This window comes from Balaenoptera acutorostrata, chromosome X (assembly GCF_949987535.1).
Source record: "Balaenoptera acutorostrata chromosome X, mBalAcu1.1, whole genome shotgun sequence".
In the NCBI taxonomy this organism is placed as follows: domain Eukaryota; kingdom Metazoa; phylum Chordata; class Mammalia; order Artiodactyla; family Balaenopteridae; genus Balaenoptera; species Balaenoptera acutorostrata.
Genome location: NC_080085.1, coordinates 113,294,695 through 113,312,001, shown reverse-complemented (window position 1 = coordinate 113,312,001; position 17,307 = coordinate 113,294,695). Strand labels below are relative to the sequence as shown.

Sequence of the window (17,307 nt, the reverse complement as noted above, 5' to 3'; positions counted from 1 at the left end):
CTGTCCCCACTCAAAAATGCTGCATTACTTCTGCCTTTTGAGGTTACTGGTTTTCTAATGAACTATATAGTATATAGTTTACTATATAGTATTAATGACTTAATCTGTTACCCCCCTAAGGATATTTGCACTGTAATCCGAAGTAATCAGTCTCTCATGATGCAAAATAAAGGCCAGTGGAGAACTTCTCTTTGGCCTGGGAGCCTTTCATCCCTCAAACCTTGGTGGCCACCCATTCTGCTGATGTCCTATTCCCCTCAAACTTGAATAATAGTTCATGCACATAAAATAACTCCTGATGGAACACACATACCCAACACCATCATCTTTTAAACACTCAACAAACCAAATGAGGTTCAGGATAGTTTTTATAAATCCCAAACTCTGATGCAAATGGTTGGGTAAAGTGAAGTAGTGTGTGGTGGTAAATGGTGTTGATGTTCAGACCAAGCTTCTTAGAAAAGGATTTGGGGGTAGGAGTGACAGCAGTCAGCTTGTCTGATTTGCTGAGGGCTCATGGGATACAAGGATGCTGAAGGAAGGAAACTGACTAGCTCAGTATCAAGGTAGTTTCAAGAAATAAAAGTGAGAGGATAATGATTATGTGTAGTTTTATAGAGTGTTAATTCCTGCCTCCCTCTTCCTCCTGCCCAACTCCCACCCTAGACTACAGAACTACAGAATCACTTGAGTCTTTTCAATAGCAAATGCTCTGGATACCCTTTTATTAAAAATCAGCTAAGATGAAGAACTCTGTATATGACCTGGAGCTTCTCTCCCATTCCTCTCAAATACACAGGGTTAAAATACCTTTAGCTATACCTAGGACAATTCCAGGACACAGCACAAGAAAACCTAGCTACAACACATCTGGTATGGCTCTGCCCATTGCACCCATGTCACATTCCTTTACCTTACAGAAAAGAACCCAGGTTCAAGGCCTTTGGCTTAGTCCTCTTGTTCTGATGCAGCTCTTTGCTTCCCAAGACTCAACTGTGGACGCATCATGTCTGTTCCACCATTTACCTCCTCTCTCTTCTCTTCCTCCAACTCCTTGGTTCTCTGTTTTTTCTAATGCTAACGTAAAGGACATACACAGTAAGCTTAATAAAATAGAATTAGGAACCAAAGAAGTCAGGACAGGAGGAAGCAAATGTGATAAGATAGCGATGTGGTAAACAGTTGTAATTATTAAGCTTTGCATTTAGATACTGAGTATGTTCTGATGATTGGGATAGAAGATGGGAGGAGAAACAGAGTAAAGAAGGCAGTGAGTCTGTTGCCCTGAAGACTGTGCTCAGAAGTTTGTATTTCACTCACTGAGTGACAGTCTAAGGTTTTGAGGAGAGATGTAATATTATCAAATTAGTAACTTTGCTGAACACCCCTGATAGCATCATATACGACAAATTGAAGACAGTTAAGTAGGTGCTGGCTGCAGAAGTCCATTAATGATTTGTAGCCTGCACAGTGGCCTTCATTTGTACACATAGAGCTAAAATACGTTAAATGGAAATTTATTTACCAAACTTTCTTGAGAACCTACTATGTTCAAAGTATAGTGCTGGTTATTAGACAGATACCAAGATGAATAAAGCACTGCCCCTGACCTCATTTGTGCTTCACAAAGCACCAGGAGAAAAGACAGGGAGACATGAGCAATACCAGAGAGTGAATTGAGGGCAGGACAGGGGATAAAATGTTAGGCAAAGGGAGGGCCACCCATGGAACTATACCCAGTTTTTGGCTTATCAGATTGGAACACTGATGTTAGGATACAGAGGTGCTGCTTTTAAATCCCATTCAACCACTGGAATGAGTAAGTGGATTTGGCAATAGAATGGACTACATGTATGTATGATCAGGAGGTATGAGACACCACCCCAAAGCTGTGGGCCTGAGGTACCAGTAGAGGACCACCAGTTACATTAAAACTTAGATATTCAGAAGGATTAGGCAGACAGACTAAAATTCAGTCTTGTCACATTAATCTTCAAGGGGTGGTTGGCCAGTTATCTTTTGGACTAAAGTGAGGTTGTATGGAGGAGAAGGTTAGGAAGAGAAAGGTTATATTTATAGTTTTATGACATAGCAAGTTAAACGGTGAAAAACTGTGCCTTATCTTTGGGGCTTCTAAACTAATTATCATTAATATCACTGCTCTCTTTATTTAAGAAGTAGAGAGTTGGCAGTACAAATGACCTAAACCTTAGATGCTTTAGTAGCATCAACCTATTAGGGAAAACCACCTAAGACTAGGGAAAAGTGGATGGAATATTATGGCACTCCTAGAACTGTGGTGGAACTTTCCAACATAACAGTGAGTTTATTTGCATGTTTCTGCTCAATTGACTCCAAAGAGAAACTGATAATTCACTGCAAATTGCAGATTTGGATACAATATTACAACTAGTTTCTAGTGGTCTTATATAAGGCTTTTCTGATCTGTATGGTTAGTTTTGTTCTTAGTTCTGTGCTATTTCCTTTTATCTAAATGCATGCCTTTGGGACAGAAAGTCTGTGGGGACAGGTAGAAACATACACAGGACTCCACTTGCTGCCTGTGGTATAAGATAGGGAGAGCAGAAAAAAAGAATCGGGGTGCATTGGATTGCAGAGGATCTACAAAAAAGAAATTGTGCTAGAGTTGGCCTAAGAAACTGGGTCTTAGAAAAATGAATGAAGCCAAAGGATAGGAATTATGTCACTGATGTGAGCATTCATGTTCTAGGTTCTATATTGCAAAAAGGTATTAGTCTGTGGATGGGCTACTGATGCCTAACCCTAACTGAGACCTTTTCCTGCTAGGATTTAGGTTGTAATTTCACAGTCTGACTGTATGTCTCAAAATTAAATTGCTAGGCCTTGGAGGAAAAAGTAAATTTGATAACATAAAGGCAGGCCAAGTAAAAATGAAAATAGAAGCACCATGCTTCCTTTAAGAAGGTCAAGAAGAAGAGAGGCAAGGGATCCATGGAGGCAGAAAAATATGAAAGTAAATCATAATTAGTCTTAGGCCTTGATTTTTTAAAACTTTTTGTTATTATTCTATAATTTACATGATTTTGTTGTTCTCTTGCTACAATTTAGTAAAATATAAGTTTGGTTCCATGTAGTAGGTCATAACAAATAATTCTGATTAGAACACAGAATAGAATATTGTGATACCTAGAAAAGGGCTCCATCTAATTTGGTATTGCATATCATCTGAAACCCGTTATTTTAATCTATGATTGTCAGTGGATCATCCATACATGTTTTCCTACTGTGGGGCGAGGAGAGGAGATTAGGAATTTTGAGGAGGTGGGTAGAAAGTGAATTATCAGAAAGCTCTGATCAAGCAGGACAGGCAAAATGGACTAGCCCATCCCCTCTCTCTCCAACCCCATCCATGCTCTTCTCAACTCACTACAGAACAAACATGGCTAAGGTGGATCAAGAGTGGTAATATCAGATAGGTGTTAGTTTACTCAGCACCTATTATTCTACTCTTTATGCAGCAATTACTCTACTCCTCTGAGTAATTAATAGAGCATGTCCTATACCCAGGGGCCAATTTCTAAATAAGAAGCTAAATAGGAGGGTTAGATAAAAAATAAAGCTTATTCTTCTCTGTGAATTGCTGGGGAGGAAAAAAAACTCCCAAGCACAAAGTGGGTAATCTGATTCAATGATTAGGAATTTGGAGGAAAGTTACATAAATTATTAACCATAAGAAATAAAATCAATCTCTTTTTACTTTTTCAGGCAACAAGACTACCATCAAAATCACTGTCAAGAAAAAGTATGTACGATGAAACTCACTGATAAAGCAATTAAGGATATTTTCTAATATGTTATTAGAGAAAAATCTGTGAATCAGACAACCAGCAAAATCATCTGCTGATATTAGTCAGTTTCCCTCTTTGCCTTTTTCTCTTCCTTGCCTTTCACTCTCAGTTAATCTTGAGTTTTGCAGAGGTCCAAAATTATTGTTAAAAGAGTTATTGTTAAGGGGGGTACAAAGTTACTGTTATTGGCCTTTTGCCCAGGGGGCTCAGGAGGGTAGACTGGGGGAGGCTTAGGAGGTTTAATCATCACGGGGAAAGCATCAAATACCACAAACCCACTCCATAATGGGAAGACATTAAGGGAAATGCCTTGGCAGACTCCTGCAGATCTGGCTCAGGGCTGAGCATCCTGCCCCTCAGGCAGGTGAGCCAGGATGCCTAGATCGGTCTCTTAATTCTCCTGGGAGTAAGAAGAGTCTTAGGATGGCTACTCCATCAAAAGAAGGGACCTGGTCACAAGAGAGCTGCAACTTGGGCCAGGCAGAGAAGAGGGTAAATTTGATAAGCCCCAACTCTGGGGCTAGGCAGAGGAATCATGAACAAGGAAGGGGTTCAGGGGAGTAGCACACTCACACACTCTTTCACACATACACCTGATCAATTCATAGAATGTGCAACAAACACAAAGGCTGAGACATACTGGCACCAAAACGATATTTCTTGGTTTAATAGTATAGTGAAAATGAGCTGAATAATCAGATTCTACTTATCGCATTTCGCTTCATTAAAAACTTGATGAATGTCCCAATTTTATATGTCAAAGTTGGGCATGCTTTTTCTCAGCTACCCTAAGAGTACTAATGTAGGTCTGCTGTACGTTATCTCCGGTGATAAGAAAATAATATATATTGAAATTCTTAGCTCATATGTATTGGAATGGATTTAGATCAATTTAGACCAAGAAGGTGAGTAAATTACTTATTAATGTTTAAATGTTATTCTTAGAAGTGTTTGATTTAGGACATTTTACGTAAGTAAAACAAGTCTTTTTCAACCATATGCTGTCATTTCAAACTATGTTTTTCAAACTCAGTAGCCATTTTCTGGTCTGCACAATAGGTGAAAAAAAAAATACATTACGAGGGGCTTCCCTGGTGGCGCAGTGGTTGAGAATATGCCTGCCAATGCAGGGGACACGGGTTCGAGCCCTGGTCTGGGAGGATCCCACATGCGGCGGAGCGGCTGGGCCCGTGAGCCACAATGACTGAGCCTGCGCGTCTGGAGCCTGTGCTCCGCAACAAGAGAGGCCGCGATAGTGAGAGGCCCGAACACCGCGATGAAGAGTGGCCCCCGCTTGCCACAACTAGAGAAAGCCCTCGCACAGAAACAAAGACCCAACACAGCCAAAAATAAATTAATTAATTAATTAATTAATTAAAAAAAAAAGAAAAGTAGGTAAACATATATTAAAAAAAATACATTACAAGAGCTAGATAGTAGTGATGTTTGTACAACATTGTCAATGTACCTAATGCTGCTGAACTATACACTTTAAAATGGTAAATTTTACGTTATGTGTATTTTATCACAATAAAAAATGCATTAGGAGATTTGGGAAATGGACTCGAATAAAACAGCTTTTCCTTGAAGCGTCCCTCAAACCTTCTCTACTGGGTCAGGAGAGAATATGCTACATACGGCAAGGTGTTAACTTTGAATGTTGGCCTAAACCTGAACAATCTGGGGCTACCTTTGGAGATAATTCTGAGGCAACAACAACATTATAGGGAATAGGGTGCCCAAATGCCAGGATATCAAACAATGCACAGCTAAAATGCCAGGCATCCAGCCTTTGCTGCCACTGACTTGTAGCCACAGCCTTGAGAAATAGAGTTCCTGTGGAAGGTACACACTCCTGGTCTGGCTGTCTTGAGGATAACAACTTTAAAAAGAATACTGTTTTATTATAGGCAAAAGGATTTTTATGATCCCAAAATATATCTGCAATAAGTACACATACATAAACAGTTATAGAGTTTGGCAGGTGCACTTTGCATCTGCCCCTGGTCCAGTCTAAGCTGTAATAGTGAGCATAATTAACCATGAGGAAATGGCCATTCAAGTCTGGTCCCTGGGTTTCTACTTCAGCTCATACTAAAAGAGCCCCAACTTCCCTCCACTGCTTGGCCTTCTGGCCCTTTGAGTACGAGTTCTGGCTCAGCCTTTTTTCCTTCCGAAATCAATGTGTTTCTTTATTTCTTGAGCTGTCCTCTGCCTCCCAATCCAAGACAGTTTGCACTGATAATCTTTTGTTGGACCTAAGCCTGTTCATTTCCCTTAAATCATCAGTGCTAACCGTTGCCCACTGATTAAACTTGAACAACCAGCTGTAGTCGTTTGCATATATAAACACAGTCAATTGACAGAGGAAGGCAGCAACAGGCCAGCCACAGAACCCACAGGCTGACCCCTCCACTATGGGGCTTCATTTTTTACCCTCATCTCCTAGCTAAATGGATGCCTAAGTAAAAGGAGGCTATATCCACAAAGGCACATAAATGTTTGAACTGCGAATTTGTTTCATGAAACAGTTTGTTAGAGGTAACCTGGTTTGTATTTTTAAGAAATATTGCTTGGGTCATAAACACAGTCTTACTTCTTGCCAGGGCATTTGTTTTCTATGAGCCTAGACACCCACTTGGCTGTTTTTTTTTAACCAGGAAGCCATTTATCCTCAGCAATAAACTTTTATAGTTCCAAGGGATTTTGGGGTTTTTTTCTGCTTCATTTTATTTTAATGGGTGTACTATTTTATTAACATTTAAATTTCACCAACAATGAGCTCAAGTATATGCTAGCCATATGTTCAGATTTTTGAAACAAAGATAAAATGGACAGACAGCTTTAAGGGTGCAATGTATTTAACACTATACAATATATTCAACAATTAGACAATCTAGGTGGTGGTGTAACTATACACTTAGGAGCACAAGTATAGGGTCCAAGGGATTTTGAATCAAAGGAAATCTTATTCAAAAAATAGATCACAGCCACAGAGAATAAACCAACTTGAAACTAATCTGGTGTTCTAAATAGATTCCCTATTTTCTTTCTATACGCCATGGCTGGATTGTAGCTATGCATTGTTTGATAAAAGGAATTAAAGGTTAGTCCCTGTCCCTAAAATAGAGTAAATTCATATGTGATTTCCCTTGTATCCCCGCTCACCTCCTTTCCAGATAACTTCTGAAGAACTGAACAGTATAATTCAAAATATAATGACCTGCGTTGCGGCTGCAGTGACCAGTGTATTATATCCAGCCATCACAAAATATGAAGAAAGGTCACGAAATATTACATACCCAATGCCTGATGACTCTACCCTGTCTTCTGATAGTGAGAGTTGCTGTAGCACATGCCGTGAAACATTTCTATATGAAACAAGTAAGATGGTTCAGGCAGAGCCCTGTGCAGAGGCAGCTGACAGGTCAATAGGGCAACCAGTGGCACCGTCAAAGTCATCTCCTGCCCATAAAGAAAGAACAGATGTAGAAAGAACGTATCATAGGAAAGAACACTCAGAAAAGAAACCTAAAACCCCCGAACCTAAATATAATGAGAAACCTGAACCCCCCCACAAGCTTAAAACCTGTAAATCCAATAGTCACCTTGTTGCACTGATTGAAACAGGCACGAGGAAATGTAAAGATGCTACCACTGAAACAGATGGCTTAGAACGCCCACTGTCTCCTGATGAAAAAGCAAAAGCTGTAAATGAGATGCAGGAGTTAAATGATGTTTTAGTTAACTTTAAATATCACCTAAAAGAGGAAACTGAGTTGATTTTAGGAAACATTTTTCATGAAATGGTGTCTGAATTAACCCAGACCATCCCCACCCTTTCCTTTGTTACGGCCGAAGCTTTGGTTGACCAAACTGATACTGACAAAGGAGACTTACTCTCCATTGTTGATATTTCCTCAGCAGCTGCTGAAATTATGGAAAATGTGCTTGAGAAGCTACAGTCTGCAGTTGAGAAAAAATGTACCGAGGAATTTTCACAAGAAAATGTATCCGTTCACTTTAAATCAAACTTAGTCAGTGGAGAACATGTCATTTCTCCAAAAGAAAAAACTTCAAAAGCTTCACTGCCCTATGTTTTGTAAAACATGAATGATATTGCAGAGAATATGGTTCATGTGATTTTTAGAAAAGCTGACGGCTCTTGCATCTTCTAAGCAAAGTGAACTTGTTCATCTTGAAATCACAACTGAACTGGCTTATCAGCAACACAGGGAAGATCCAACATATACATTCCTTCAAAGAGCCAGCAAAAGGAAATCCAGTGTTGAAGCTGATGCTGCCAATTTGATTGGCAAGGAAGAAATACAAAATTTAGTGTCAAATATTTTTTCCCAGTCCTCTCTGGTTGGTTATATAGAGAAAGCAATCAGCACTATACTAGGCTATATACAAATTGGACTTAATAATGAAAGGCTCATTGCAACTGAAGAAACAGTGATCATCCTTCAGCTACTTGATGATATCTTGGCTCAGCTACATCAGACACCAGTGAAAACAGATGTCCAAAAGAGTAGACACTCCAGAATGAGCAGTCCTTCTGGCACTGAAGAAGAGAACAGAGTCACCAGCACCAGAGTAACTAATGCTCCTAGGTATGGGCGCCTATTTTCACCTATTAATGTTCCTGGCATGGTCCTTTATTCTGAAGATGAAAATGAAGAAATAGACAAAATTGTAGAAAATGTATTGATTTCATCTATCAAAGATGAAAAAGCAAAATTACAAGAACAGGTTCCTGATCACTGGTTAACAAAGGAAAATGCTGGCTTTAAATACAAAAGCAATATGAACTTACCTACAAAGCCTGCTTATCAAGACAAAGTAGCATTTCACGATCAGGGATTAAATACTGACCTTCCAACTTTTAATAATAAGGACCTTTTTAAGGACAAGCCTGGTGTGAAAAAAGACATTTTACTTTTCAGCCAAGATGAAACGTATCAAATACAAAAAGCTTCAGAAAACATAGTTAGAAGTATTTTAGCACAGACGCCCAAAGATATATCTTCTGGGCTCTCTGAACACTTAGATTATAAAAATGGTAGAGAGGCTTCACTTCTTACCTCAGGAAAACCACAAGATCTGTCACATCAAGAATGGATGGACCAGATGTTCTCTGTGTCAGAAATCCATACGGTAGCTCAAGATATTGTAGATGCTATATTAAAAATACTTCACATGGCTTCTAGTCACATTATCGGATATTCTTCATCAGTACATCAAACTTCTCTAGATAATGCTGACATACCAAATAAAGAGCCATTAGCAACATGGTTTGACAGTAAAAGGAAGAAATTTTTATCTGCACTTGGCATAGACTCTACAAAACATACCTGGTTAGAACCTGGAGCAAGTGGCTCGACATCTGAACCTGTAGATCACATTAATGATAAGATCATTAATACGATTTTTAAGAAGTTGAACTCATTTATTTGTCCAAAATTACAAAACTGCTTCAAACCAGAAAGCCATGCTGCCCATTCAAAGCCTGCGCCTGACAAGAAATCTTTGTCTCGATCTCACCTTAGTGTTTACACAACTAAAGTGATAAAAATTGTTTTGGATGCTATCCAGGAAGAACTACAATACAATAAGAAAAATCTAAATCTTAGGAAGAGTAGCCCTCCCAAGAATTTTAGAGATAGAGGATTTTTCACTGACACCGAAAATGAATTAAGACTCTGTTGTCACAAAGCTAAGTAATGACATTATGACAAGTTCATTAGCAACTTGCATTTGTGAGGTGTTAAGTGGAAACACAAATAAAAGCAATATTTTACTCCCTTCAGATAAACTAAGGTCTAAAATCTCATATGGAACTGGTGGCATTGATCAACAAAAACTTTTGCCTTCTCATTGACAGCACATGCAGGAGGAAGTTCACCAATGTACTAGATTGCAAGTGTTAGATAGAATTGGAGATACCTTATATGACATGTTATGCAAGCTCATAGGAGACCATCCACATTCTCCCCTACCTGATGAGCAAACTACAGAGGGGATCAATAAGAATTTGAGAACAACCAGTACATTGCAGTCCAGTATTAAGCTAATTTCTCATACAATTCTAGAAGGTATTGTTTCAAAATTATGTGGTGTTGAGATAGATTGCATTTTCAAAAATTCAGAATTTAAAGCTATCTCAGAGTATATTGACACTGACAGCCTGTCATTTGCTTTGCTTCTTGAGGAAATGAGTAGAGGCTCTGACATAATCTCCAGCATGGTGCCCAATGTGACCTGGCCAGGTAGCCAAGAGGTAACTAACAAAAAGGGAAAAACTACTGCCCCCAAAACAGGAACCACAAAAGAAAAGCATCTAAATAAACTGAAAATCATGGCTTCAGATATCCTTAAAATGGTTTTTGCTAAATTGGAAGGGTTTGCCAATAGAAATTTAGAAACTCTGGACGCTATAATCAGTGGAAATAAAAAGAACAGCAGGACATACTGGGAAAGTGAAAATACCAACATTTGTGCTAACACACGTGAAAAACGATTGCAGTCGACTTTATACATGCATGCAGAGAAAGTGTCAAGTACTATTTTGAAAGCTATTCAAACTGAATTAAATGTGAGCTTGCCAGATTTGGAAACATGTATAAGCAAGCCACTACAAGAGAAACAAACGCTTAAGAATTTAGTCCATTTCATTTTGGATGCAACTTCTCCAGATATGTTTAATGAAACTGAACCAGAAGAGAGAGGCATTGAAAATTATAGATACAGGCCAACTTATGGAAATTTTCTTCCTGGAGGAGCTGACCCAGAGTCATATCTAGAAGATCCTGCAGAAACAGAGAAAGAAAGTGCTGAAGAGGAAAGACCAACAGAAGAAGAAACTAAATCAGATTCTCTTAAGCAACGGGAACTCGAAAGAACATTAAAAAAATTTGAAGTAGAACTCAAAGAGCTACAAAAGTCCCCAGTCGTATATATATACACTACCAAACGTAAAATAGATAGTTAGTGGGAAGCAACCGCATAGCACAGGGAGATCAGCTCTGTGCTTTGTGACCACCTAGAGGGGTGGGATAGGGAGGGTGGGAGGGAGGGAGACGCAAGAGGGAAGAGATATGGGAACATATGTATATGTATAACTGATTCACTTTGTTATAAAGCAGAAACTAACACACCATTGTAAAGCAATTATACTCCAATAAAGATGTTAAAAATAAATAAATAAATAAAAAATAAAAATGAAGAAAAAAAAAGTCCCCAGTCGTGCCCATTATAAGAAATATTTTCAATGAAATTTTTCAGAATGATTTAATTGATCAACCAAATGTGCTTCCTCTTCCCCAGTCCCATTTATGTGACATTCCTCATGCTGGTGATGAGCCACTTGCTCAAACATCTGTTCAATCCCTGGATAAAACAATGGGCCCTTTAGTGTCTGAAGCGGATGTAACCATTGTTGCAGATAATGTTGTTAGAACCATATTTCAAAAACTTTATTCTGCTGCTATGACAGATAGAAATGAAAATGAAAATAGGTATAATACTATCACCTTTCCAGCAAATATCTCTTTTACTGAACATACCAGTGGAGGAAAGTCCCCTGTTTATTCTACCATACTGGACAGAAATCCATGTACACTTCAGTCCACATTCAATATTGTTAAACTGACCAAAATAAATGTAGTTGAAGATATTATACAGTCAGTATTAACAAATTTAGAAACATTTGCTAGTACCAAAGTAAAAGCCCTCTTTTGTCCTCTTATCAATTTCACAGTTCCAATGGCTTTACCTCTACAGCAGGATGAGACTGCTTCAAGCCAACCATGCTTATCAACCAAAGATTCATATTCTGATGACGAATTTTCTTGTTGCTCAGTGGATCATACTAAATCAGGAAAGACCACCTCAATATGTCAACTGAGTGCCTCTAAATTAAATATATATGCAACAGAAGTGGCTAGACAAATTTTACAAGGAATCAAACGTAAGTTAGATAAAGAAATAAAAAGTTCATTATTAACTCATAATGTTGTGGCTTCTGAAAGCATTCCAAGTCAGGTTGTTAACACAATGTTAGATACTGTGTCTACTAAAGGCAAATATGAAAAGAATATATTGAACAGAGAGACTGATCCCGGTCGGCCAGAAGATATTGTTGAAAAGCTGTTCAGTAAAAGTGATTATCGAGAAAAACTTCAATTTCAAATACTAGATACCATTGAAGGTATCTTAATTGACATCTGTGAGGGAACAATAGATGAGAATAATCTCCCACTTGCTGTATCCACTCTTAAGTGTAATGTAAGTGGGAGACATTTAGAAACAAACGCTGAAAGGGACCCTGAGTATGCAAATAAGGCTATTCTTAGGCTTTTAGTTCCTAAGGAGGATGTTGCTATGATTTCCAACGGTATGGTGGATATTGTTCTTCAAAATCTCACTTCCGCTATCATGCTTGCAGTAAATGCAAAGGATTCTATTTCTCCAAGACTGCCTCTGATATTTTCTGACGCATTTCCCAAAGCAGAGCATCAACAATCTCCTGTTATAGACTCAATGAATGAAAGGAAAAGGGAGAGATTTCCATTTGCAAGAAAGGAAAGAGATGTACAGCTGAAATCAGCTTATTCTGATGATAATCAGACAACTGTACTTAAGAAACAAGATGCCAAGAAATCTGCTCCTGAGCCATGTGAGGAAAATGCTCATTTCATTACTAAAACTATTTTGAATAGATTAAAATCTTTTGCCACAGAAAGAATAGATTTGCTACTTATTCCTGATACGGAGACTAGAGAAAAACCATATGTTGGACCAGAATTTACAAACTGTAAACAAGATGACAGCGTATTTCTTGAATCAAACCAAATGCCATTAGATATGAATATCCTGAAAATATCAACAGCTAAAACTGTTCTCAGTCAACAAGTCACAAATTACATATTTGCTAATTACAGAGAAAAACATGGACCTGCAATTCATGTATCACAAGCTAGTCTTAAGGAATATGCTGACATAATCGCCAGTACCATTTTGACACTTATAAAAAATGACATATACCTAGAAATCCAAAAGATGTATACATATCAAAATAATACTTCATTCCAAGAAAACATCATTGCAAGTGAACCTGTCAACAACATCTTAAAGAGTTTACATGATAAAATACCTTTAAAGGCAAGTAGCTTTTACTCAAAGCAGGACCCTGGTCTTTTTATACAACTAACTGTACAAAATGAAATATTGCCTGGTCAAAGAAAAATGGAAGACAACACTGAACTGCCTCTCTTTTCAAAATGCTCAGGTCAAAACCAAATTATATCAGAAGCAGAAAACCAGAGAAGGACTTTGGAAGAAATTTAGAAATGGAGAATCTGGACAGGAAAATATAACTTCTTTGTTAAGTGTAGTTAAGGATATTTTAAAGAAGGTATATCAAAGGGTAATGGAAGATACAGACCATTGGCCTCCATTTAATGAACTCCCCCACTTTACATCTGATTCTAAAATTAAAACATCAGCACAAAAAAAAGCCTTCCAGTCACATATAAACAGTGTCGCAAATGACATAGTTGAAAGTGTTTTCAGAAAAATGTTCTCAATAATTATGACATCTTTATATGAAAACAGTGAGACCAGGGGAGAATTGGAAGCATCTGGCAATGATGAACTGCTGATGAATCCATCGTGCTTTAGAGAATTGAAACAAGCAGAAAAAAGAAGTGTTCCCCCTGAACCTGTGATACCACAAGTTTATCCTTACACAGGTATTGGAAGTGTCACTTCATTGGAAAACACTTTATTGCAATTTTCTCCATTGCGACTGGGTGAACAATTGGTCCAAAAGGTTCTCAAAAAGATCACAGATTTTGCTTTGCTGAATCTAGAAGAGAGTTCATCCCCTAAAGGTCAATCTGATGAAATTCGATATCTGAGGCCATGCAGTTCTAAAGCTAGCCCCAAGGGCAGCCCTAAGGCAAGTTTTAAAACAAATTTTAAAACAAAATCAAAAGTTACCTCTTTGAAGGCCAAGTTTCGAACAAAACCACAGCTAGGACCTAGTGGAGCTAAAGCCAAAAGCAAAACCAAGTTAGGTCTTAGAAGACTCTAAGAGGCAACCAGTCCAAGACTTCCATTGGGCTACCAGGCCTGCTATCCATAGGGGATGCCAAAAATCCCTCAGTGAGAGCAAAACTCCCCACTGTGAAACTAAAAATGTATTCCAGGGATGTAGTAAGTAATATTCTGGAAACAACTGTGAATGAATTTCAAGAGGTGAGGCAAAATAGAGCAATGGTAAATGTAAACACTTTACCTTCTGATCAAATTGAGATAGCAAGTGAAATAGCTGATGCAGTTTTGCAAGGATTATACGCTACGAAGAATAATTTGGCCCATCCAATAAAAGGCTCATACTCAGATGATCTCAAACTTTCACAGGGATATTTTAGTACAATCTCTTTTGCAAATCCAGAAGCCCATTTCTCTTCGGAGAATGTTTCTTCACAACTAGAAAAAATCTTTCCTAAAGAAAATATTTTTAAACAAATGTTTGATAAATTGCAAACAGAACCAAGTGACATGGATAACGAAAAATATAAGCTATCGGCGATAGCTGAGGCTGTTTTGAATGAAATTTCAATGAAAGCCAAAGAATTAGAATAATCTGTTTCACTTTTAAGTTTGTCAGTTCTTGAGCGTTGTGAAAGCAGGCACCATAATTTTAAAAGAGCTGCTTCTAGAGTTGAGGATTCCCAAACACAAATTAATACATTTGGCCAGGAAACTGTTGAAAAACTATTCGAAAAATTAGAGTTGTGCTTCTTGACTCAGATGTTCACAACAGATAGTAAAGAAACACTAGAAAGCAAGAAAGAAACTGCTGCTACAAGTAAACGTAGTTCCTTGAGAACAAACAATCTCAATTATGTACCAACTTATAACACAAAGTTGAAAGACAGAAAACTGGGGAGCTCTGGCCACCAAATTGCTCAGGAGATCTTGGAAGGGGTTCTGAACACCTTAGAGTCATTTGTAGACCTACAGTTTAAATATGTCTCTACATATGCTTTTTCTGAAATTGTGAGAACACCTATTGAAAACTTTTTTGCTGTGTAAAGGAAACCATTAATGAAAACAATATTGTCCAAGTTACAAACACTGAATAAATTTCCTGGTGAATCTAAATCAAGTAGTATGATTTCCCAGGAAAACATACAGATTACCCTTCAACAGCTTTACTCATTCCATTCAGAATTGCTTACTTATACTGTTAATACTGTCAATGACATGCTTAGTATAATTAAGAACTAGACAAAGAAAAATGCCATGAGGAACCATCTTCAATTAGCATGTTTGAAGAAAACATTGTAGCAAGTCAGATCATCAGCACACTGATGGACCAATGCACTTATTTCTATGAGTTGATGAGCAAAAGCCACCCAAAGGAAAATCTGCTCCAAAGAGCTAAAAATGCCTGCACTGCTAATTGGTCCAGATTTGCAACTGGAATGGGAATGTCCACTTCAAAGTCAAAGGGAATTAGCTTCCGGGATGATCCTCCACAAATCCCTGCCTTCTCTTATTCAAAGGAAGATATGAAAATAAAGGAGGATTAACCAAGATGGCGGAGTAGAAGGACGTGCTCTCACTCCCTCTTGCGAGAGCACCAGAATCACAACTGGCTGCTGGACAATCATTGACAGGAAGACCCTGGACTTCACCAAGGAGGATACCCCACGTTAAAGGACAGAGGAGAAGCCACAGTGAGACGGTAGGAGGGGCGCATTCAGAGTAAAATCAAATCCCATAACTGCTGGGTGGGTGACTCACAGACTGGCGAACACTTATACCACAGAAGTCCACCCACTGGAGTGAAGCTTCTGAGCCCCACGTCAGGCTTCCCAACCTGGGGGTCCGGCAACGGGAGGAGGAATTCCTAGAGAATCAGACTTTGAAGTCTAGTGGGAATTGATTGCAGGACTGTGACAGGACTGGGGGAAACAGAGACCCCACTCTTGGAGGACACACACAAAGTAATGTGTGCATCGGGACCCAGGGGAAGGAGCAGTGACCCTGGGGGAGACTGAACCAGACCTACCTGCTGGTGTTGGGGGGGTCTCCTGCAGAGGCAAGTGGTGGCGCTGTTTCACCGTGGGGATAAGGACACTGGCAGCAGAGGTCCTGGGAAGTTCTCCTTGGCGTGAGCCCTCCCAGAGTCTGCCATTAACCCCACCAAAGAGCACGGGTAGGCTCCAGTGTTGGGTTGCCTCAGGCAAAACAACAAACAGGGAGGGAACCCAGCCCCACCCATCAACAGTCAAGTGGATTAAGGTTTTACTGAGCTCTGACCGCCACAGCAACAGGGAGGGAACCCAGCCCCACCCATCAACAGTCAAGTGGATTAAGGTTTTACTGAGCTCTGACCGCCACAGCAACAGTCAGCTCTACCCACCACCAGAGCCTCCCATCAAGCCTCTTAGATAGCCTCAACCACCAGAGGGCAGACAACAGAAGCAAGAAAAACTACAATCCGGCAGCCTGTGGACCAAAAACCACAGTTTCAGAAAGACAGACAAGATGAAAAGGCAGAGGGCTATGTACCAGATGAAGGAAAAAGAAAAAACCCCAGAAAAACAACTAAATGAAGTGGAGATAGGCAACCTTCCAGAAAAAGAATTCAGAATAATGATAGTGAAGATGATCCAGGACCTCGGAATAAGAATGGAGGCAAAGATTGAGAAGATGCAAGAAATGATTAACAAAGACCTAGAAGAATTAAAGAACAAACAAACAGAGATGACCAATACAGTAACTGAAATGAAAACTAACTAGAAGGAATCAATAGCAGAATAACTGAGGCAGAAGAACGGATAAGTGACCTGGAAGACAGAATGGTGGAATTCACTGCTGCGGAACAGACTAAAGAAAAAAGAATGAAAAGAAATGAAGACAGCCTAAGAGACCTCTGGGACAACATTAAACGCAACAACATTCGCATTATAGGGGTCCCAGAAGGAGAAGAGAGAGAGAAAGGACCAGAGAAAATATTTGAAGAGATTATAGTCGAAAACTTCCCTAACATGGGAAAGGAAATAGCCACCCAAGTCCAGGAAGCGCAGAGAGTCCCATACAGAATAAACCCAAGGAGAAACACGCTGAGACACATAGTAATCAAAGTGGCAAAAATTAAAGACAAAGAAAAATTATTGAAAGCAGCAAGGGAAAAACGACAAATAACATACAAGGGAACTCCCATAAGGTTAACAGCTGATTTCTCAGCAGAAACTCTGCAAGCCAGAAGGGAGTGGCATGATATACTTAAAGTGATGAAAGGGAAGAACCTACAACCAAGATTACTCTACCCAGCAAGGATCTCATTTAGATTTGATGGAGAAATCAAAAGCTTTACAGACAAGCAAAAGCTAAGAGAATTCAGCACCACCAAACCAGTTCTACAACAAATGCTAAAGGAACTTCTCTAAGTGGG

General features: G+C 39.0%; 1 protein-coding gene across 1 annotated transcript in view; it reads left to right on the top strand.

Moving 5' to 3' along the window:
* The window catches only part of LOC103016061 (fibrous sheath-interacting protein 2-like), an 88,003-nt gene that overhangs the window by 29,872 nt on the left and 40,824 nt on the right, over positions 1-17,307 (top strand). The window contains 8 exon segments of the mRNA XM_057537693.1: positions 7,010-7,975; positions 7,977-9,530; positions 9,532-10,766; positions 11,060-13,177; positions 13,179-13,711; positions 13,772-13,915; positions 13,918-15,126; positions 15,129-15,309. Coding sequence (XP_057393676.1) covers positions 7,010-7,975; positions 7,977-9,530; positions 9,532-10,766; positions 11,060-13,177; positions 13,179-13,711; positions 13,772-13,915; positions 13,918-15,126; positions 15,129-15,309 — 7,940 coding nt within the window.